Source organism: Pongo abelii, chromosome 5 (genome assembly GCF_028885655.2).
Source record: "Pongo abelii isolate AG06213 chromosome 5, NHGRI_mPonAbe1-v2.0_pri, whole genome shotgun sequence".
Classification (NCBI taxonomy): Eukaryota; Metazoa; Chordata; class Mammalia; order Primates; family Hominidae; genus Pongo; species Pongo abelii.
The window spans coordinates 37210418-37231291 of NC_071990.2; the positions used below are offsets into that span (position 1 = coordinate 37210418).

Consider the following 20874-nt stretch of genomic DNA (forward strand, 5'->3'; position numbering starts at 1 on the left):
GAGAATCGCTTGAACCCTGGAGGTGGAGGTTGCAGTGGGCCGAGATCACACCACTGCACTGCAGCCTGGTGACAGAGTGAGATTCCATCTCAAAAAAAAAAAGAAAGAGAAAGAAAGAAAATAAAGAAAGAGGCAAGGAGGGAGGGAGAAGGGAAAGGACAAGACAGGTGTGAAAACCCGAGAAGGGGGCAGTTTCCAGGTGAGGGGTCAGCCTGGGTGCAGGGGAAGAGGCACCTGCCTAGTGGGTGTAAGGAATGGAGGGCTGGTACTTTCTTCTCCATGACCCCCTTGCTCAGAACGACCTATTTTCAGCATTTTGTGCAGACTGGCTTCCATCCATGCACCTTAGGCATTGTTCTCTGATGCTATCTGAGGCACTTGTCTGTCCTTTAAAATAGTCTCTGCATTTTTCAAATGACTGCTACCCCTGGTTTGGAGTTTGCTGTGATAGAACTAAAGTAAAATTTCTTAGTGACTCCACTGTTGCCGTGCCGTCAAGCATCTGGGACTGGAAAAGCCCAGTTGCTTGGGTGGTTGGATTCAGTGCTGCTGACCTTTTGTTTCCATGAGAACACAGAACGTGGCCAACCAGCAATCTGGTCTGACCTTGATGCCTAAATTCTAATGAAAGAGCAAGTTGAACTACAATGGTGAGAATGGAAACTAAGAACATTCTATCCAAAATGTTTGAAAAAGCCTTGTGACCAAAGGTGAGTGACTCAGAGTTTCTCTAAGACCCTGAAATGGGTGATAACGTCATGTCTAACCTTGGGAACTGGCTGAGTAAATCTCAGTACAGCTGCTCTATGGAAGGTCTGCAAACCTTGTAAGTGGTGGTTATAAAGATATGGAGCAAGTTGGAGAAATTATTTATAATAAATTATCTGGGGAAAAAAGTCAGGACTCAATATGGTGCAGGTGTGGTTGTTTCATTAAAGCAAGAAGATGCTAAGATTGCTTCTCAAACTGTCAGTGGTGATTGACAAGTTTGATTTTATAAAATTTCCAATCCATCCCAAATGTAAAGTTTTGTAAAATATCATAAAGATAAATGATTAAATGCATATCCATCAAAGGACTTGTATCTAAAATACATAAAGAACTCTCAAAACTCAACAGAAAAAAAATCCAAATAGAACTAGAAGACATGAACACACAGTTCACCAAAGAGGATACGTGGGTTGCAGAAAACACAGGAAAAGATATTCAAAATCATTACCCATTAGGAAAATGAATGTCCATTTCCTGGTTTGGGTATTGTATTATTGTTATATAAGATGTCACCATTGGAAGAATCTGGGTAAACGGCTCATGGGATTTTAGGTACTTTTTTCATGATTTCCTGTGAGTCTATTATTATCTCAAAATAAAAAGTTATCAGGCTAGGCTTGGTGGCTCATGCCTGTAATCCCAGCACTTTGGGAGGCTAAGACGGTGCAGGTGCAGATCACCTGAGGTCAGGAGTTCGAGAACAATCTGGCCAACATGGTGAAACCCCACCTCTACTAAAAATACAAAAATTAGCTGGGCGTGGTGATACACCCCTGTAATCCTAGCTACTCAGAAGGCTGAGACAGGAGAATCGCTTGAACCTGGGAGGCGGAGGTTGCAGTGAGCAGAGATTGTGACACTGCACTCTAGCCTGGGTGACAGAGCGAGACGTGGTCTGAAAAAAAATAATAAAATAAATAAAAAATAAAAATGAAATGAAAAGCAGATACATGAAATATAAGCCCAACTTTTAAATCATAGATTCAACAGGCAGAAAACAACCATGTGCAATTGCTGTAAGAGTTTCTAAACATTCACTCTCATCTTCTGGGCCTTTTGTGCTGAAAAACAGTGGCAAATCTCTAGCAGACCAGCACCGGGCCGTGGACCACACTTTGAGTGGCTGTGGACCACCTGCTCAAAGACTAGAAGCAAATGCCAGAGGTGGAATTATTTTTTTTCCTTTTTGGCTTATTTTTTTGTTATGGAGTTATACTGCTGTTCAAAATAAAACTTGATTTAAAATATACAGAAATAATAATACAGAAGAAAATCTATTTTCCCCAAGTCTGGGTTTATGGATAAAACACACCATCTACTCTGATGCTGCCTTCTCTTGCTCCCTCTCACCCTCCCCTAACTTCACCTCCTCCATTCCTCTCTCTCCTCCACGTGCTTGCCTTAACGGCCCTCTTTTCCTAGTGGCAGGTCCCTGGCTCTGGTTCCACCAGTTTGTCACTGTTCCAGAGCCTCCCCGACCTACACTGGGGAAATCACTTAACTTTCTGAGCATCAGTTTCCTTATGCAGGGTGACAGTGAGACCCACCTTGGAGAGCTATCCTGTGAGGAGTGGGTGAGGTCACTCAAGTGGGAGAAGCTCTGTGAGCCATGTATAAGTGTGCACACGCAGAGTGGACTCTGTCTGCACACCTGGGTCCCCAAATGCGCTGGCTGGCTCTGGTCAGCCTCCCAGTCTTCATTCCCATCTCACCCAACCCTCTCAGGCAAGCCAGGTGTCTCTGCTTCCAACCAAATGCCCTTCCCAGGAGGCCTCCCCAGCCCACATCCTGGCACCACTCATACCAGTGCCCCTGTCCCTCAGAGAGGGGTGTGTCCTCCCTTTCTCCCTAGGAGCTCTCCCAGGCCAAGGCAGCTCCTCCTCAGGGTAAAAGCCAAGTCAGGTTGCTGTATTTTTTTTTTCTTTGCTATAGCCTCAGGCTATGCAAACTTTTCCACCTGTTATATATAACAGGTGGAAGACATATGATAACGAATACAGTAAGTTCTCACTTAAGTTGCTGATAGATTCTTGGAAGCTGCAACTTTAAGGGAAACAAAACCAATTTTACCGTAGGCTAATTGATATAAATGAATAGAATTCCTGTGATATATTTCTGGTGACAAAAACATCACCAAACTTCTAAAGATCAAAACACTTCTAATATTAAACACTGCAATGAATGTAAGCTATACATACATTTAAGAAAAATTAAGAAAAACAAGATAATTAGGCCAGGTGCACTGGCTTACGCCTGTAATCCCAGCACTTTGCGAGGCCCAGGTGGGTGGATCACCTGAGGTCAGGAGTTCGAGACTGGCCTGGCCATCTTGGTGAACCCTCATCTCTACTAAAGATACAAAAGTTAGCTGAGTGTGGTGGCGGGCACCTGTAATCCAGCTACTCAGGAGGCTAAGGCACAAGAATCACTTGAACCCAGGAGGTGGAGGTTGCAGTGAGCCGACATTGTGCCACTGCACTCCAGCCTGGGCGACAGAGCGAGACACCATCTCAAAAAAAGAAAAAAAGAAAGAAAGAAATAAAGCAAGAAAGCAAGCAAGCAAGCAAGCAAGCAAGCAAGCAAGAAAGAAAGACAAGATAATTATTTACCCAATTATTCCAGTTCAGGGTCGTGGGTGGCTGGAGCCCATCCTGGCAGCTCAGGACGCCAGGTGGGAACCTACCCTGGACAGGGCACAGTGCTCACACACCCACACTCACTCGTGCTGGGACCATGCAGACTCACCAATGAGCCTAGCGTGCACAGCTTTGGGACATGGGAGAAAACCCACGCAGACGTGGGGGAGAATGCAAACACCACGCAGACAGTGGCCCCTGCAGGAATCGAATTTTTCTCTTACCAATGTCATGACGAAAAGACATGGAATGAAATGACGTTATTCAAGGACCTGCTGTATGTGAATACTGGCTAACTCAATGAGCACTTACTATGTTCCAGGGATGAGCACAGACCCTACCCATGTACTAACTCATTTAATGCTCACAACCATCCTAAGAGGTAGGTTCTGTTCTAAGCCCCAGTGTACAGATATGGAAACAGGCCAGTGAGCAGAGAAATCACCTGCCCCAGGCCACCCAGCCAGTAAGCCCCACACTCTCATCCACAACACTGCCCGTGGTTGCTGGTGGGTTTCCTGCTCTTGTTCACCCAGCTCAGCGCCTGGCACAATGAGAAGTTCTGTAAGCCTTTATTGAGTGAATGAATGCTGCCCATTGTCCTGCACCTACAGAGCTGTTTTCCCTGCTATTGAAGGGGCATGACTGGAGGCACAGGCCACAGAGGTGACCACACCAGGGCAACCTGTAGTGCCAGTGCCTGGTTCCACCCGGGGGGCATCTGAGAACTGTGTCCTTCCATTCCTGAGTCCAGCACTTCCCAGGCCAGGTCAGCACTTTAATTCCTTGGGAAGTCTGTGTTTATCTTATTTGATTCATTTTAATTTTTTAAAAGTTTTTAGAAATAGAGAAAGGGTCTCACTTTGTTGTCTAGGCTGGTCTCAAAGTTCTGGGCTCAAGCAATCGCCCACCTCCGCCTTCCAAAGTGCTGGGATTACAAGCCTGAGCCACCACGCCCAGTTCTGTGTGTTTGTTTTTTTTTTCTTCCTTCCTTCCTTCCTCCCTCCCTTCCTGTCTCCCTTTCTCTCTCGCTCTCTCTCCCCTTCCTTCCCTTCCTTCTCTCCCTTCCCACCCTCCCTGCCCTTTCTTTCTTTATTTTTTTGTTTTTGTTTTTGAGACAGAGTCTCACTCTGTCACCCGGGCTGGAGTGCAGTGGTGCGATCTTGGCTCACTGCAACCTCCGCCTCCTGGGTTCAAGCGATTCCTCTGCCTCAGCCTCCCAAGTAGCTGGGACTACAGGCGTGTGCCACTACGCCCAGCTAATTTTTGTATTTTTAGTAGAGACCGGGTTTCACCATGTTGTTTGGCCAGGATGGTCTCGATCTCTTGATCTCGTGATCTGCCCCCAATGTACTGGGATTACAGGTGCCACCGCGCCTGGCCTTCTTTTCTTTTTCTCTCTCTCCTCTCTTCTCTCTCTCTCTCTTCCTCTCTTTCTTTCTTCTCACTGGAGTCTTCCTCTGTCGCCCAGGCTGGAATGCAGTGGCATGATCTCTGCAACCTCCGCCTCCCGGGTTCAAGTGATTCTCCTGCCTCAGCCTGCCAAGTAACTGGGCCTACAGGCACACACCACCACGCCTGGCTAATTTTTGTATTTTTTGTGAAGATGGGGTTTCGTCATGTTGGCCAGGCTGGTTTCCAATTCCTGACCTCAGGTGATCTGCCCACTTTGGCCTCCCAAAGTGCTGGGATTACAGGCTTGAGCCACCGCGCCCAGCCACTAAGTCCCCTTATTTCTATCTCAAGCCCAAGTTGTCAGGAACTCACTGAGTTCTCCCATCTATGGAGGAAAGAGATCCATCTCACAGCTTTGCCACCTGAACACCCTGGGACAGCTGCCCAGGGGTCTGGGCTGTAGTCTAATCTGGTCAGTCTTCTTTCCTCCACTCGGATTTTTCTCAAATAGCGTCCCTTTCTCCCCAGACTAACCCATTTTCCTGAATTCTTCTGATTCTTTTCCACATCTTGTTCCCCTCTACCCTCTAAGTCTTTCTTCTCCCCTTTTCAGCTACCCATTTATTTCCATATTCATTGTAAATACAGTTATTTGAAGTCTTTTTCAGATTGTTCTATTATCTCAAGTTTCAGGGACAGAAATTCTATTGTGATGTATGCTGTCTGTCTGTTGCTCATAGTGATTCAGTTCCTGATGCATTTGATACTTTCTGATTGTGAGCTAAAGTTGGATTTTTTTTTTTTCTCATGGTGGATCAAGTGGCCTGGGTTGTGAAGGCTCCCTCCAGACATGATTTTTCCTTTGTCACTGTACTCCTGGCCAATGTAAGAATTCCTGTTTTTCTGGTGGTGGTTGTTACTGTGGTAAAATATAGAACATAAAATTTACCATCTTACCCATGTTTAAGTGTCCAGTTCAGGGGCATTAAGTATGAACATTCATAGCATTGTCACCGTCACCACTGTCCATCAACAGAACTTGTTCCTCTTCCCAAACCAAACCTCTACACCACTAAACACTAACTTCCCATTCTCTCCTTCCTCTAGCCCCCAGCAATCACCGTTCCATTTTCTGTCTCTATAAATTTGCCTACTCTAGCTAGGTACTGCATATAAGTGGGATCATGTAAGATTTGTTCTTTCGTGTCTGGCTTAGTTCACTTAGCCTAATGTCTTCAAAGTTCATCCATGTTGTAATATGTGTCAGAATTTCCTTCCTTTTTAAGACAAAATAATAGTCCATTGTATATGTGATCGTACATTTTGTGTATACTACTCTATTCATTCATTCATTGATGAACATTTGGGTTGTTTCCACCTTTTGGCTATTGTGACTAATGCTACTATCAACACTGGTGTAGAAATATATTTGTTTGAGTCCCTCCTTTTTTTTTTTTTTAAGACGTTGTTTTGCTCTTGTTGCCGAGGCTGGAGTGCAATGGCACGATCTCGGCTCACTGCAACCTCCACCTCCTGGGTTCAAGCGATTCTCCTGCCTCAGCCTCCCGAGTAGCTGGGATTACAGGCATGCGCCACCACACCCGGCTAATTTTGTGTTTTTGGTAAAGACAGGGTTTCTCCATGTTGGTCAGGCTGGTCTCGAACTCCTGACCTCAGGTGATCCGCCCACCACGGCCTCCCAATATGCTGGGATTACAGGCATGAGCCACTGTGCCCGGCCAAGTCCCTGCTTTTAACTCTTTTGGGTATATACCCAGAAGTGAAATTTCTGGCTCATATAGTAATTCTGTGTTTAATTTTTTTGAGGCACTGTCACAATGTCTTCCACAGTGGCTGCACCTTTTACATTCCCAGAAGCAATGTACAAGGGTTTCAATTTCTCCATATCCTTGTCAACACTTGCTATTTTCTGTTTTGTTTTGTTTCTTAATAATAGCCATCCTAATGAGTGTGAGGTGGTATTTCACTGTGGTTTGATTTGCATTTCCCTAATGGTAAGTGATGTTGATCATCTTTTCATGTGCTAATTGGCCACTTGTATATCTTCTTTGGAGAAATGTCTTTTTGACAATGAATAATTGCATGAATAATTGAATAAATGAACAATGAATTTTCAAGTCCTTTGCCTATTTAATCAGATTTTTTTTTCTTGAGACAGGCTCTCCCTCTGTTGCCCAGGCTGGAGTCTGGAGTGCAGTGGTGTGATCTCGGCTCTCTGCAGCCTTGACCTCCAGGGCCCAAGCAATTTTCCCACCTCAGCCTCTCTAGTAGCTGGGACTACAGGTGCATGCCACCATGCCCAGCTGATTTTTGTATTTTTTGTAGAGATGAGGTTTCACCTTGTTGCCCAGGCTGATCTTGAACTCGTCTCAAGCGATCGGCCCACTTTAGCCTCCCAAACTGCTGGGATTATAAAGTGCTGAGCCACTGAATCGACTTCAAATTGTTTTGCTGTTGTTGTTGTTGAGTTGTAGGAGTTTAAAATATATATCCTAGATATTGGCCAGGTGTGGTGGTTCATGCCTGTAATCCCAGCACTTTGGGAGGCCAAGGCGGGCAGATCACTTGAGGTCAGGAGTTTGAGACCAGCCTGGCCAGCACGGCGAAATCCTGTCTCTACTAAAAATACAAAACTTAGCCAGGCATGGTGGCACACGTCTGCAGTCCCAGCTACTTGGGAGGCTGAGGTGGGAGAACCACTTGAACCCGGGAGGCGGAGGTTGCAGTAGCCAAGATCACACGAGTGCACTCCAGCCTGGGTGACAGAGCGAGACCCTGTCTCAAAAACAACAAAAACCCACAAAATATATATCCTAGATATTAATCCCTTATCAGATACTTGATTTGCAAATATTATTTCCAAAAATGGGAAATTGTGTCCTTTTTTTTTTTTGAGACTCTGTCACCCAGGCTGGAATGCAATGGCTGGATCATCTTGGCTCACTGCAACCTCTGCCTCCCAGGTTCAAGCAATTCTCCTGCCTCAGCCTCCTGAATAGCTGGGACTACAGGCGCCTGCCACCACACCCAGCTAATTTTTGTATTTTTAGTAGAGACAGGGTTTCACCATGTTGGCCAGGCTGGTCTCGAACTCTTGACCTCAAGTGATGCACCCACCTTGGCCTCTCGAAGTGCTGGGATTACAGGCATGAGCCACCACACTCTGCCCCCGAAAGTTCTTAATTTTAATGAAGTCCAATTTATTTTTGTTTTGTTGCCTATGCTTTTGGTGTCATATCCAAGAAATCCTTGCCACATCCAATGCCAAGAAGTCTCCCTTATATTTTCTTCTAAGAGTTTTGTAGTTTTAGCTTTTATGTTTAGGTCTTTAATCCATTTTGGAGTTAATTTTTTAATATACTTACGGTAAAGATTCAACTTCATTATTTCGAATGTGGACATCCAATTTTCTAAGTCTTCTTTAAAAGACTTGCCTTTCCCTCATTGAACGGTCTTGGTACCCTTGTCTAAAATCATTTGACCATATGTGTAAGAGTTTATTTCTGGGCTATTCTATTCCATTAGTCTAAATGTCTGTCTTTATACTAATACCATACTATTTTAATTATTGTAGATTTGTGGTTACATATTAAAATCAGAAACTGTAAGACTTCCAATTTTGTTCTTTTTCAAGATCGTTTCGACTATTTGAGGTCCTTTGAGATTCCATATAAATTTTAGGATGGATTTTTCTGTTTCTATAAAAATATTATGATTTGCATTTCCATAGGGATTGCACTGAATCTGTAGATTGCTTCAGGCAACATTGACACCTCAGCAATATCAAGTCTTCTAATCCATGAATATAGGATGTCTGTCCATTTATTTGTGTCTTCTTTCACTTTGTTTGGCAACATTTGTGATTTTCAGCGTACAAGTCTTTTGCTTCCTTGGTTAAGTTTATTGCTAAGGGCCAGGCGCGGTGGCTCACACCTGTAATCCCAGCACTTTGGGAGGCCGAGGCCGGCGGATCACGAGGTCAAGAGATCAAGACCATCTGGCCAACATGGTGAAACCCCATCTCTACTAAAAATACAAAAATTAGCCAGGCATGGTGGCGGGCACCTGTAGTCCCAGCTACTCGGGAGGCTGAGGCAAGAGAATCGCTTGAACCCGGGAGGCAGAGGTTGCAGTGAGCCGAGACCATGCCACTGCACTCCAGCCTGGGTGACACAGCGAGACTCTGTCTCAAAAAAAAAAAAAAAAAGTTTATTGGTAAGAATTTTATTCTTTTTATTCTTTTTCATTGCTTTTATAAATGAAATTGTTTTCTTAATTTCCTTTTTGGATTTTTCATTATTAGTGTATAGAAACAACTAATTTCTATGTGTTAATTTTGTATCCTGCAACTTTGCTGACTTTATTAATTCCAATAAGTGTGTGTGTGTGTATGTGTGTGTAATCCACCTTGGTTTTGTTTTTATTTTTACCTGGAGACTCAGGCAGGGACAGGTTTTCTTGTCATCTTCCAAAGCCCGTGGGTAGGCTTTTACTAGGTCCCTATTCACTGAGGAAGCAGGCTTCAAGGATCCCAGCTGTCCTCAAGAGTACTGGTTCCAGCTTCCTGCTTCATGAAGGCCAAAGCCTGGGTCATGGCCCCTGAAAGGTCAAGGTCATTATAATGCCAGCACCTGGCTGCTAAGCCTATTTCCCTTCCAATACCCTCCCCTCAGAGCTCCTGGTGCATCAGCTCGTCCAACCTTCTGCTTTTCTGCTGTCTCTTGATTTAAGAAACAGACACATTATATTTCTACATATTCAGAGCACAAGGGTCCCAGCATCCCACTTCCAAATGAGCACGTCAAGCACATGCATTCAGAGGATACCTGGAAGCCAAAATTTTGCCATAGTGAAAGGCCTTATTCCTGAACACAGCTAGAGTGGGGAAGACCTTGGCTCCTCCCCCGACAGGCAAGAGTTTTGCCTCCGCATGGGGCTGGTGGCCTGCCAAGGCCCAGACAACAGTGGGTTGTCTACTGTTACTGAGGGCCTACTGTGTGCCAGATACCATACTAGGTGCTTTACATACATTATATGTCATTAAGTCTTCCCTCTAGTCCTGTGAGGTAGGTACTATTATTGTCACTGATTCACTTGAGAAAGCTGCCAAAACACAGATAGCAAGGGGCAGAACCAGAATTCTGATTTAGGTTGGCTCAGCCTTTTATCAAATACATCTGGTCTTCCTCTGTCCTTTCAAAAGCCTATAGCTTTCGCATCTTGCCCACTCCTCTGCGGGTAGGGTCTGTGGTTTCCTTTCTCTTATCTATCCTCAACACACAGTGGGTGTGACCTGGGTGCAACCAGTCACAGCTCTGCAGAGGTTACTGTGATTTTGCCCCTGAAGGATCTATCCACAACTTAGGAATTCACACAGCTTTTGGCCTGAGCCCCCGTTACCGAGGGAAAGGAGGTTTTTGCCAAGGACTCCAAGGGGAGTGCACTTGATGCTGGTCGGGACCCAAAGCACCCAGCCCTCCCTGAGACATTGTGTGAGTCGGGCTGGGCCTCAGACACGGCCCCCACTGCCCCACCCCAGCCAGGGTGGTGCTTGTGTGGGAAGGACTTTAAATCCAGCTGCCAGACCCCTGGACGGGAGAAGGAGAGACGGCTGGCCACCATGCACGGCTCCTGCAGTTTCCTGATGCTTCTGCTGCCGCTGCTGCTACTGCTGGTGGCCACCACAGGCCCCGCTGGAGCCCTCACAGATGAGGAGAAACGTTTGATGGTGGAGCTGCACAACCTCTACCGGGCCCAGGTATCCCCGCCGGCCTCAGACATGCTGCACATGGTAAGTGTGGCCACGGCCCTTGCTGGCTGGGATAGAAGGGGTGCTGGCCAGGGTCTGTCACCAGGCCCTCTTACCCTGCTCCTCATGCTGAAGCTATTTCAGAATTCCTCTCCTTTTTCTGGTCAGTGACAGAGTCCCCGAGTCCCTGACATCATATTACATTACTTTAAATGGCAAAAACCACAATTACTTTTGCACCCGCCTAATAAAATTTACAGGCCCCTATAAGCAGCCTCATAATACAGATAAGGAAAGTGAGGCTCAGAGGGATTTGTTGGGGTCACACAGCTGGCAGAGCCAGACCCAAAGCCCTGGCTTCCCACTCCAATGAGCTTTCCCCAGCACTTCCTCAAATGCATGTGCCCTCGGTGGGGGAACCCGGGAAGTTCTTAACACCTTTGTGAAAACGGTCTTTCACATGCCTGCCAAGGAGAGGACAAGAGGAAGCAGGGCAGCAGGATGGGCGTGGGCACCTGGGGTAGGAGGCAGGTGCTAAGGAGGTGGGTGACAGCAGGTAATCCAGAAGCAGAGAGGGCTCTGGATCACATAGTCCAAGTTCTGTCTCGGTCACCTACAAGACCTGTGATTCGAGGCAAGTTCTGTAACCTTGCCGATCCCATGTCTCATCTGTAAAAGGCGGTCAGAATTAGAGCTACGTATACCAGTGTGGACTGAATCTCACAGATATCCTACTGAATGGGGGAGGAAATAAAATCTCTAAAAAATATATAGTAGGTTCTCTTTATATGAAGTCTGAAAACATGTAAAAATACTAGTTATGTCCTGGTGAAAGAAGCAGACGTGGTAAACATACATGTACATGCACACAGGAGACAGAAGCCAGGTTTAGGGTTGGTTACTTCTGTCAGGAAGAGCTATTTATGGTAGGGTGAGAGGCGGGCTGTCTATATGCAGGATTAAAGGAGATAAAGTGAGAAATTCACCCACTTCCTGTCCTCCCTGAGGGCTGAACTAGCTTGTCCCCTCCAGCCACCCTGAGGTGGCTGGGGAGGTTGCTGGGCAGTGTTCAGGGACCCCTGGAGCTGGTGCCTGAGAGAACAGATGCACCTTGGGGAACACAACAGTGAGCCTGGGGCCCCAAACCTAAGTTCTAAGCTCAGCCCAATGTGATCTGGCTGAAGTAACTCTGGGTGGACCTCTTTCCCTTCAAAGGCCTCTGTTTCCAGATGGAAACATGGGGCTGGCGATCCCTGCCCTGGGCGTCAAGACAGGATGACATGTAAGAAAGATCTAGGAAGAGCTCTGCACACACACCCAGCACTGCCGTTCACAGCTGTGCCAGCCTGGGCATCGAGGAAAGGTGGACAACAAACCAGGAGTCACAGATGCAGCTCTGCCAACAGCTCCCTGATTGATGCCTGCGACTCATTGTTGGGCTTCAGTTACCCCATCTGTAGATCCCTGATGCCCTACAGTCTTGCCGGCTGAGACTGGGGGCCACACAGGCTGGGAGCTGCTTCTCAGACAGAGGTGCACCTTGGAGTGGGGCAACATTCTGGGAGGCAGTTGGGATACTGAGGGGATATGCTGCTGCCTAATGGGGAGTGATATGAGGAGGAGGAGATGAGGCTGGGGCTGGGATGCCAGGAAACATTCAGGACAAGACTCAGGTTCAGCCTCAGCAGTGGTGAGGGCAGGGACTCTGCAGCCAAATGGCCTGGGTTCAAATCTTAGCTTTGTTACTTATTAGCTTTGTGACCTTGCCCAAATTAAACTCTCTGTGCCTCAGTCTCGTCATCTGTAAAATGGGGATGGTAACAGTGGAATAATTCCCTTGTAGCTATAGTGGTTGTAGGGTTAAGTGAGTGAATATGTGTAAAGCACTCAGAAGCAATGCCTGGCACACAGTCAGTGCTCAATAAGTGTCTGATTAACACAAAAGAGGGAATGGATCCAGGGTGAGGCAGGTGGAGGTTATCATGAACTCTTCCTTCTCTCTCAGCCTCCAGAGCTAATCAGCACCAGTTTTGCCACCCCGAAGGTTCAATTGTCCTTGAAATCTAACCCTTACCCCTACCCCCTTCTCTTCTCAGCACAATCCTGGTTCAGGTTTCTTTCATTCTTCCATGCAAGGACTCCTAGGATAGCCTCTACCTGTTCCCCAGCTTCTGGCCTCTGCTGTCAGAATGAATAATCCCACACATGGGCCTGACCCTGCTCAAAATCCTTCAGTGGCTCCCATGGCTCCCTACTGCCTCAGGTTAAAGCTCCAGCTCCTAACTGAGAAGGTTCTGTGTGTTCTGGCCCCTGCCTATCTCTCCATCCTCCTCTCCCGCTTGCCCTTTATTCTTCTGTAACCTGAACAGCTTGTCTTTTCCCAGCCAAAATGTTTCCCAGCTTCATGCCTTTACTGATGTGTACCTTCTGATTAGGATGCCTCTCCCCTCCAGCTGACTAATGCCTCATCTTGTAACACTTAGCTTGGTGTCTCCCTCTCCACCTTTGGCTGGGCTAGATGGATGGCCCTCTTTGGTGCCCCTATAGTACTTGTTGCACATCTGTCATTTACCATGTGGTGGCCCAAATGACTTTTATGTCAATGGAAACTTGGGCTTCTTGGTTCCTGCTTGACACAATGCCCAGGACTGTTGAATGAATGAATGAATGGACTTGCTTCTAGATGGTGACCATGTGGCCAATGCGGGTGGGTGCTGAGAGTCTTACAACTCCACAGGGGGCTCTAGATGACTGAATGAGAATCCTTAAGACCAAAGCAATGATGCTAATGGTGGGGCTCCAGATATCTAGTCAGAATGGAAATTACAGCCAGGCTCTGTAGGGGGAGACTGCTTTAAGAAGGGCCCTGTCTCAGTCATCAATAGTTGACAAGTATCTGTTGAGCACCTACTATGTGCCAGCACTGCGCCAGACACTGGGGATCCATCCATGCCCTACCGTGACGACACTTACAGTCCAGCCCGGCACCTCGCAGGTGATCTCAGACACCCTGACCCTGGTCCCCAGTGCCCTGCCCCTTTCCCACTCCCAGTCTCCCACTGTTGCCAGAGTTGAAAGAATCTCAGGGGCCAGTGATTTGGGACAAAAATGTCCAGAGAGGGAAAGATACTCACCCAAGGTCACAGCTGTGGAGCTATCCCAGCCAGGTGCACCCATCCCCATGCCAGGCAGCGGCTCCTGAAAGCCTTGAGTGGGTGGGGAGTAGGTGTGGCCACACAGCCACCTCCCCTCAGGATCACCCAAGCTCTTGGCGCTTTATGGGCTGTCTGGCTCCCAGAGCTGGCTGGGCCCTCATAGGGTGGAGCAAGAGCTGCCGCCAGGCCATGGATTTCCAGGAGAAGCCAAGGACAGCGTTTAATGGGATCCAGGTTTCCCCTCCTCAGTCCTTTGGGTCGGATGCCTTGTTAATCCCTCTTCCCACCCACACTCGGCCTGTCCTGTCAGCCAGGGACACAATCTCAAAGGCCCCGAACCTAAAATTCCTCCTGTCACCATCTCACCTGAGGTCCCCTCTGGAGAACACTGTCACTGGGGTCTGACAGTGGGTTACCAAGGCTCTGAAAGTAGGCCCCTTGGTGAGAGGCCTGCGACATTCAGTGTCACATAGAGACGCTTAATTTTCTTGGAGAAAGGGGGTTGCCGTTGACAAGGGTTGGGAGCAATTAGGAACAACACTGGGACGGGAGCCTGCAGAGGGCAAAGGCATGGGGGCTGGGTGTCCCAAGGGGAGGGTCGGGGCTTAGAGGGAGAGGAAGGTGCCAGCCCTCAAGTCAGGTTCATGGTTGAGGGGGAGGGAAATGGGCTGAATAAACAACCCAGCCCCTCGACATCGATCACACCGTGATCTTGTGCTCTTCAGAGAAGTTCAAGGGGGCCTGGGAGGTAGGCAGGGGCATGTATGGCCACCTTTTTCACATGAGGCTTTTAATAATAACACTGTCACCAACACCACCTCATCCACTCTTCCCAGCCCTCTGAGGGTGCGGAAAGGTTAGACAATATGTGCAGTCACACAGCTGGTGAATGGTCCAGCTCCACGGCCTGGGGTGGCATCCTCCACCGTCCCACAGACGCCCACCCAGAGCAGAGACCTGTTCCAGGCCATGCCCAAGAGTCACCCCGCTAAGGAGGTGCCGGAAGGATTTCCCCACGACCTCCTCGACCTTTTGCTTGGTCCCCACAGCATCTGTGGGCATCCTCACCTCCCTTCTCTCACCTGCCCTGCAGAGATGGGACGAGGAGCTGGCCGCCTTCGCCAAGGCCTACGCACGGCAGTGCGTGTGGGGCCACAACAAGGAGCGCGGGCGGCGCGGCGAGAATCTGTTCGCCATCACCGACGAGGGCATGGACGTGCCGCTGGCCATGGAGGAGTGGCACCACGAGCGTGAGCACTACAACCTCAGCGCCGCCACCTGCAGCCCAGGCCAGATGTGCGGCCACTACACGCAGGTGTGGGCCCGGCGGGCGGGGCGGGGCGGGGCGGAGCCTCGCGGCGTGGGGGTGGGGCCACGTGCTCCCTGGGCGGGGCCACCTCTGCCATCACCCCTCCTAAGCGTCCTCGCTGCAGGAGGCGGGCTTCACTCCAAGCCCCCTCAAACGCTTTGCAAATCTTGTCCTCTCACTGCAGCTAATACGCTGTCTAAGCCTCTGACGGAGTCGGCTTCTCCTAGGCCGCTAGGCCAGGCGCAGTAGCTCACGCCTGTAATCCCAGCAATTTGGGAGGCCGAGCTGGGAGGATCGCTTGAGGCCAGGAGTTGGAGACCAGCCTGGACAACATGGCGAGATCCCTGTCCCTACAAAAAAATACAAAAAACTTTGCTGGGCGCGGTGGCGCGCGCCAGCTACTCTGGAGGCTGAGGTGGAAGGATCACTTCAGCCTGGGAGGTTGAGGCTGCAGTGAGTCGTGATCGCGCCACTACACTCCAGCCTGGGCGACAGAGGGAGGCCCTGTCTCAAAAAAAAATAAATTAAATAAATTAATTAATTAATAAAAAGGGGTGGGGGCGGTGGGACATGTTAGGTGTCACAGACCCAGTTTTGTGGACGTGGTTATTGTCCTAGGCGATACTGTACTGGGCTCCAAGTGGTCCCGCCCCACTTCCCCCAGAGAGTGCAGGGCTGTTTGCCCCAGCAGCAGATAGTCCCTTAACTTCTCTCTGTGGCTCTTTTGCATTTATTGTGGTGTCTAATTTGCTACTTCTCATCTGCCAGGGACTAATAATGCAAATAGACAATTTTGCTTAGTTTTTCTTTTGCATTTAACAATTATGCATAACGATGAAGAACAAATTGTGGCTGAATGAAAGGCTTCAGGGAGATTTCTGATAGAATTTCCTGCTCCTCAGTCACACTTTGCTCCTGTCTGGGTTCTCACTGCATTTTGAAAGTTTGGGCTTGCAGATAAGATGTGTATGTGTGTGTGTGTGTGTGTGTGTGTGTGTGTGTGTGTGTGTGTAGGGGAATTAACATTAGTATTACTGAATTATTTTTTCTCCTCCCAGTGCTTATGTGTTGTACAAATAATAACATGACAAACAAAAGAAAAGAAACCAACCATCTTCCCACCCACATCCACCAATTCCATTTCTCAGTGTCTCTTTTTCATGGTATTTTTAGTCTTCATCTTTAGGGAGGAAATCCCAGCAGCACCCACCCAGGTCAGAAAGTTGTGAGGGCCCAGCACCCTTCCTGGCCCTTTCCCTCTGGATCCTGCCACCCCTCCCTCTCCCTCCACCCCCACCCACTTGCTCCTGCAGGGATTGTTATCAGGGCCCAGCAGGGAGTGAGTCAGCCCAGCTCCACCCCAGCTTTCTCTGGGGCTGAGGGTGCATGCACTCTGGAGTCGTTTCTGCCCAGAAGGTGCTCAACACCGGGGAGACCTTCAGCTGATTTCAGCAGAGATTCCTGGGCAGATTGAACCTAGAACCAGCAAGGCAAGGCTGCTGGTCTCACCCCATGGCAGCACACAAATGTTGTTTGACTTTTTGTTTGATAAAGATAGAAGTCTTTCTAGCAGTTAAGAGACCCACACTGAGAAACAACCAGAACAGGTCCTGCTCACCTGTGATTTGGGGGAAGTTCCACTTCCAAAATGCTTCCTCCTGCTGCCCTCCTTGGACTTTTCTTGTTGCTGAGGTCTAAAATTCTACCATTTGAGGTTCTTTCCTTTGGATATATCCTTCATTTAAAATGCAAGGGCCTCTAGGAAGAGCCCACAGAAAAAAATTAATGAGGGTATATCACAGTCTTGGAGCTGAGGGAAGGTTTTGAGAGGAAAAGAGACCTGGCAAAGTGGTATGTGTGGTTGGCAGAGGAGAGTAGACTGTTAAGGACAAACTCCCTCCATCCCTCCCCCTGGTTAGAGTTTTGTCCTGAACCTGCATGGCCCTGGGGACGTGGATGTCACAGGCTATAGGGTGCCTCTTCTCCCCACCCCTGTAAGGCAGGTATAGTGGGATGCCAGGAAGGCACCATGCCACCTCGCATGGGGCTGAGCTGCTAGGTTTGCCCTCCTTCAGGTGGTATGGGCCAAGACAGAGAGGATCGGCTGCGGTTCCCACTTCTGTGAGAAGCTCCAGGGTGTTGAGGAGACCAACATCGAATTACTGGTGTGCAACTACGAGCCCCCGTGAGTGCCGCGGGGAACCCTGGAGATGGAGAGGGGGAAGAAGGCACAGGCAGAGCCAAGGGGAGGGCGGAGTCGGCCACAGCCTGAAGGAGTGGGAGGAGAGGGGTCAGTCTGGAGCTATACCGTCCAGGGAGCTGTGAAGGCACCGATGGGGGTCTGCTGTCATCCGCCAGAGAGGGCCAGGAGGAGCCCAAGGTCGCCCAGCAAGTGAGTGGCTGGCAGTCAGGAGACCCAAGGGCATTTCCAGAGTAGGTGTGTGTATAGGAGTTGGGGAGAAGGTTGGGAGGGGTCGACCCCCTCCCCGCAGCATCCTCCTGACCTCCTGTAGGGGGAACGTGAAGGGGAAACGACCCTACCAGGAGGGGACTCCGTGCTCCCAATGTCCCTCTGGCTACCACTGCAAGAACTCCCTCTGTGGTGAGTCCACGGGTGGATGGGTAGGGGCAGGGGGTGTGGAAGGGATGCGATGCAGACTGGATGGTCTAAGAGCCTCCCTGGACTGAGCGGGGCGTGGGCAGGGAAGGAGCCTGGCGGGATGAGACCACCGGGGGCCCCTGGCGGCTCCCTTAGCCCTCCACGCGCCGCCACTTTGGCGCCCAGTCCTTCCAAGTGGCAGGATTTCAGCCCTTCAAAGGGAGGTTGTTAGAAAGTCTGGCGGCTTCGCGGGGTCCCGCGCGAGGTGGGCGTGGCCACACGTTAGGGTCTCGAGGAGCGGGCTGGGGCCAGACCGGTGGGCGTGGTCAGAAGGCTTCAAACGGGCTAGGCCAGCCTTGCTGGGGGCGTGTGAGGGATGTGAGGGACCGGGATCCCGCTGGAGAAGTCCCCTGAAAAAGGGCAAGTACGAATGTAGAGAGACTTGGACCAGGAGGTGGATAGAGGAGCAACTGTGTCAATCACCAGAAGTAACGTTTCTTTTCTTTTTTCTTTTTCTTTTTTTGGACGGAGTTTTGCTCTTGTTGCCCAGGCTAGAGTGCAATGGCTCGATCTCTGCTCACCTGCAACGTCCGCCTCCCGGTTTGAAGCAATTGTCCTGCCTCAGCCTTCCGAGTAGCTGGGATTACAGGCATGCGCCACCACGCCTGGCTAATTTTGTATTTTTAGTAGAGACGGGGTTTCTCCATGTTGGTCAGGCTGGTCTCGAACTCCTGACCTCAGGTGATCCACCTGCCTCAGCCTCCCAAAGTGCTGGGATTACAGACTTGAGCCACCGCGCCTGGCTTGTAACTTTTATTTTCAATGAGGGGCATATCCGCTGGAGAAGTGTGTGTGCGTGTGTTTGTGTGTCCTGGTAGGACATTTGGTCGCGTCACTTGGTTTGCAGTGCCAAGAGAGATGTGGGGTCCTGCTTGCAGCACTCATGCCCGTTCTCGTCTGTCTTATCAGAACCCATCGGAAGCCAGGAAGATGCTCAGGATTTGCCTTACCTGGTAACTGAGGCCCCATCCTTCCGGGCAACTGAAGCATCAGACTCTAGGAAAATGGGTACTCCTTCTTCCCTAGCAACGGGGATTCCGGCTTTCTTGGTAACAGAGGTCTCAGGCTCCCTGGCAACCAAGGCTCTGCCTGCTGTGGAAACCCAGGCCCCAACTTCCTTGGCAACGAAACACCCGCCCTCCATGGCAACAGAGGCTCCACCTTGCCTAACAACTGAGGTCCCTTCCATTTTGGCAGCTCACAGCCTGCCCTCCTTGGATGAGGAGCCAGTTACCTTCCCCAAATCGACCCATGTTCCTATCCCCAAATCAGCAGACAAAGTGACAGACAAAACAAAAGTGCCCTCCAGGAGCCCAGAGAACTCTCTGGACCCCAAGATGTCCCTGACAGGGGCAAGGGAGCTCCTTCCCCATGCCCAGGAGAAGGCTGAGGCTGAGGCTGAGTTGCCTCCTTCCAGTGAGGTCTTGGCCTCAGTTTTTCCAGCCCAGGACAAGCCAGGTGAGCTGCAGGCCACACTGGACCACACGGGGCACACCTCCTCCAAGTCCCTGCCCAATTTCCCCAATACCTCTGCCACCGCTAATGCCACGGGTGGGCGTGCCCTGGCTCTGCAGTCGTCCTTGCCAGGTAAGGCCCATAGCATCTGTCCCACTTTCCTCCTGGCTCTGGAATGTCAGTATCCTGCCCCAGCATAGGTGGTATGAGCATGGTGGGGCATGCGCCCTCTGAGTAGGAGCTTCCTCCCTGGCTGCTGCCCCACCTCCTTGCATGGTGGGGTGGGCGGGATGTCAGGCACAGCTGTCTCTAGGCTGAGGCAAAGCCTCTTTCTTCCCACAGGTGCAGAGGGCCCTGACAAGCCTAGCGTCGTGTCAGGGCTGAACTCGGGCCCTGGTCATGTGTGGGGCCTTCTCCTGGGACTACTGCTCCTGCCTCCTCTGGTGTTGGCTGGAATCTTCTGAAGGGGATACCACTCAAAGGCAAGGCCTGGTGCAGGGGGCCCTGGCCTCATGCCCACCTGGATTGCCTTCCTCCAAGTGAGAGGCCACAGCTTCCTGGGCAGGTCCTGCTCTGTGGCCCAGCAGCCCCCCTTCACCCCAACTTCTGGCCAGATTCCAGGCCAGCACTCTTGTCCTCCTGGGAGGCATCTACAGGGCCAGCCCCTGGCACTGCCCCAGGAGTGCCTCGGCTCTGGGTAGGCCCATCCTTCAGCTGGCTGCAGACTGTTCTGAGTGGTATTTATATGTGCCCACTGTCAGGTTGTCCTGTGGCCATCAGTTTCTCTCCCAGACAGAGGATCTCAGGCTTCCCAGGAACCCCCGGGCCCCTCCCAATCCCCTGGCCTCTTCCTTGAGCCATCTGAGTCCAGGACTGTTCCCCAGAAGTGCCTCTTGCCTTCTCAGGGTGAAGAGGTCAGCTGTCCTCCTGTCATCTTCCCCACCCTGTCCCCAGCCCCTAAACAAGATACTTCTTGGTTAAGGCCCTCTGGAAGGGAAAGGCTACTGGGCATGTGCCTCATCACACCATCCTGGAGGCACAAGGCCTGGCTGGCTGCGAGCTCAGGGGGCCGCCTGCGGACTGCACACCGGGCCCACACCTCTCCTGCCCCTCCCTCCTGAGTCCTGGGGGCGGGAGGATTTGAGGGAGCTCACTGCCTACCTGGCCTGGGGCTGTCTGCCCACACAGCATGCATGCTCTCCCTGAGTGCCTGTGTAGCTGGGCATGGGGATTGCAAGGGGCAGATGAAGGACAAGCCCCACTGGAGTGGGGTTCTCTGAGTGGGGGAGGCAGGGACGAGGGAAGGAAAGCAACTCCTGACTCTCCAATAAAAACCTGTCCAACCTGTGGCAACTATTCCTTCTCTTTCACATCCCCCTCCTCTAAAACACTCCGTTTAGTGTCTCCTGTTTGGGACGCACCCTTCATTTCCTTCCTATAACTCTGGCCTCCCCCTAATCACAGGTGGCAGGCAGGAAGGGGAAGAGCCAAAGGAAGGCCAAGGGCGCTGAGCTGACTCCCCCAGCTTCAGGAATCACCAGCGGGGCCTAGGTGGGTTTGGAGCCCAGGATCAAAGCATGGCATGCGGCCTCTTCACGGGGGCGCTGCTCCTCAGACCTTTCTGGGACACAAGGTCAGAAATGTACGTCAGGCAAGGCTCTGCCAGCCCCAGGTGCTTGGAAGATTCCTAAGAAAGGGATCTGGAGTCCCAGAACCTCCCCAGG

At 50.2% G+C, this 20874-nt stretch overlaps 1 protein-coding gene and 1 long non-coding RNA gene across 5 annotated transcripts; one reads left to right on the forward strand and one right to left on the reverse strand.

The window, feature by feature from the left end:
• Positions 1-4615: 4615 nt before the first annotated feature.
• On the reverse strand, positions 4616-17906 carry LOC129059924 (uncharacterized). 2 transcript variants are annotated; one of them, XR_008526152.2, is made up of 4 exons: positions 17578-17906; positions 16655-16794; positions 9254-9422; positions 4616-5721 (listed from the first exon to the last, which is right to left on the reverse strand). It is a non-coding gene; the product is annotated as an uncharacterized LOC129059924 (long non-coding RNA). The 2 variants fall into 2 exon arrangements; XR_008526151.2 differs by lacking the exon at positions 17578-17906 and having other exon boundaries at positions 16655-16795.
• Positions 10363-20498, forward strand: PI16 (peptidase inhibitor 16). 3 transcript variants are annotated; one of them, XM_003776827.4, is made up of 7 exons: positions 10363-10614; positions 14821-15042; positions 17112-17221; positions 17550-17638; positions 18605-19282; positions 19493-19632; positions 20056-20498. In XM_003776827.4, exons 1-6 carry the CDS (start codon positions 10444-10446, stop codon positions 19612-19614), a joined length of 1392 nt encoding a protein of 463 aa, XP_003776875.3. In that variant the 5' UTR covers positions 10363-10443; the 3' UTR covers positions 19615-19632; positions 20056-20498. The 3 variants fall into 3 exon arrangements, with proteins under 3 accessions (XP_003776875.3, XP_054413416.1, XP_054413415.2); XM_054557441.2 differs by having other exon boundaries at positions 10369-10614; positions 18605-18703; positions 19493-20498; XM_054557440.2 differs by having other exon boundaries at positions 10391-10614; positions 19493-20498.
• The last annotated feature ends 376 nt before the right edge of the window (positions 20499-20874 follow it).

Bases quoted from the DNA above. Each gene is read 5' to 3' on its own strand.
- PI16 (XM_003776827.4), top strand. From the start codon at position 10,444: ATGCACGGCTCCTGCAGTTTCCTGATGCTTCTGCTGCCGCTGCTGCTA. The intron at 15,043-17,111 runs GTGTGGGCCCGG...GCCCTCCTTCAG, and splicing joins TGTGCGGCCACTACACGCAG to GTGGTATGGGCCAAGACAGA. The intron at 17,639-18,604 runs GTGAGTCCACGG...CTGTCTTATCAG, and splicing joins CTGCAAGAACTCCCTCTGTG to AACCCATCGGAAGCCAGGAA.